We start from the raw sequence: 1,755 nt of genomic DNA, 5'->3' as shown, positions 1-1,755 counted from the left end.
CGACTACTTCAGGGCCTATCTCAGTAACTGGTAAACTCGTAAAAACAACACAGTCACAACTTTCATAACGACACGGGCAGCCCCACTAGCGTCACTCTGAGGTAACAGCTTTTCTCTTCAATCGCTCCATGGGCCCCCTGGGCGGGAGGCCTCCGCCACTACGGGTGGAAGGATGGGTCAATTCACGCTCCGGGAACAAGGCCGACTAAGCTCCACAAAAGGATTCGCAGGGCGGGGCGACCCAACGACACTCTCTCTCTGTCTCTGTCTCTGTCTCTATCTCTCTCCCCCCCACCCCCCCATTGGCTGCCATCGCGGGGCTTTCCTCCGGGACTAGCCACTGGGAAGGCTCTGAGCCTAGTAGCAGCCCGCCTCCCTGAACGCGCGTGCGCACGCGTGCCGGGAGTTCGCCACACTGAGCAGGCGCGGCCTCGTGTCGGCTGGTGGGGCGGGTGGAGCGGCGCGCTCTGCGTCCCGGCGCTCGGCTTTCCCTGCCGGTCCCGCCCTCCGTCGCGGCGGCGCGGTGCACCTTGGGATAGGGAGCGATCTCCGAGCGAGGTAGCAAGATGGACGCGGGATTCTTCCGCGTAAGTGGGAACGCGGGGATCTGGGGTGAGGTGAGGGGCTTATCGGTAAGGCCCGGCAGGAGGCCTGAGCTCGGGACGGGGTAGCCAGCGAGCGGAAGCTTCGAAGATCCTAAGGATCCTTGGTGCCAACGGACGCTCCCCTCTGCCCTGCGGCGGGGACCGGTGCGCCCCTGCGCAGTCTCCTCCTCCGGAATCGTCCCCCACTACGCGGCGGCGACGGTCGCCGGAAAATGGCGGCGGGAATGGCCCGAAGCGGTACCTCGCCGCCCGCCCGCTTGCTTGACGAGGCCTGCGGGCCGAGCCGCGCGCGTCGCCGCGTCCTGGGGCCTAGCGGACCCTCGAGGAGGAAGTCCCTGGGGGGAGGCCGGAGGGAAACCCTGAGGTGACCGGCGGCTGCAGGGTCTTGGGGAGGACGGGTTTGGGGGTACCGCCCCAGGAGAGAGCGTGGACCGGAAGCAGCGTTAAGCCGCTTTTCTTGAGAAAGCGGGCGCCGACCCCCCCCCCCTTCCTGGTCTAAGCCTTCGTGAAGGCTCGGGGTCAGAGTTCGCGGGAGCTCCCGCCCAATTTGATATCCCTTCAGGGAGGGGAACGCCGATAATTTGTGGTTAGAACGTTTGAATCTGAGACTTTCGGGGCAGTGGGTGCAACAAAAAGTACGCGCGTGTATGGAGGCGGGGGAATGGGGGTGGATCAACTCTTCTTCCCGCTCACCGTTCCTCACCCCTCACCCTCCCCGTTTGTTTTACTCTTTTGAAAGTCCGCTGGAGGAAAGTTGCCTCACTTGCAGACGGGGACGTTTTTTCGTCGTAGTTGGCCCTGAGGGCCCGTGCTGGAGCCTGTTCGTCCCCTTTTTCACTCTTGTAGGGAATGAGCACCCAGTCTAGATCTAGATGGGTGGGCAAGTGACACTAATAGGACTAGAGTCTGCACATTTTTTTTAATGCAGAACGGACCGTGTAGAGACCACTTGGTCTAAGTCAAAATCTATATGTCACGTAAGTTGGCTCTTTCCACTCTCTGGAGCATATAATATGCAGTTTGTTTGTGTGTTTTTGAAGGAAGAGTTAAAAGAGGGGAAGACTGGGACTTTAGTAAAGATAGCTCTAGACACTCCAAAACCAGCATTGAAATTCCTTTTTAGTTGACTTTAAATGTGCTAACTAGGTTT

The 1,755-nt window shown here is 59.8% G+C and overlaps 1 protein-coding gene across 14 annotated transcripts in view; it reads left to right on the top strand.

Moving 5' to 3' along the window:
• Positions 1–412: 412 nt before the first annotated feature.
• Positions 413–1,755, top strand: part of SRRM1 (serine and arginine repetitive matrix 1) — a 29,385-nt gene continuing 28,042 nt past the window's right edge. For 12 of the 14 annotated variants that reach the window (XM_059038968.2, XM_059038907.2, XM_059038990.2 and 9 more), the window contains exon 1: positions 413–587. In XM_059038968.2, the coding sequence (XP_058894951.1) occupies positions 567–587 (21 nt within the window). In that variant the 5' untranslated portion in view covers positions 413–566. The remainder of the gene's footprint in view (positions 588–1,755) is intronic. The other 2 variants (XM_067014758.1, XM_067014765.1) reach the window with 2 other exon arrangements.

The sequence above is a fragment of the Kogia breviceps genome, chromosome 1 (genome assembly GCF_026419965.1).
Source record: "Kogia breviceps isolate mKogBre1 chromosome 1, mKogBre1 haplotype 1, whole genome shotgun sequence".
NCBI classification, from domain to species: Eukaryota; Metazoa; Chordata; class Mammalia; order Artiodactyla; family Physeteridae; genus Kogia; species Kogia breviceps.
Note: the sequence above shows the minus strand (reverse complement) of the source record. Positions and strands in the feature narration are given on the sequence as shown.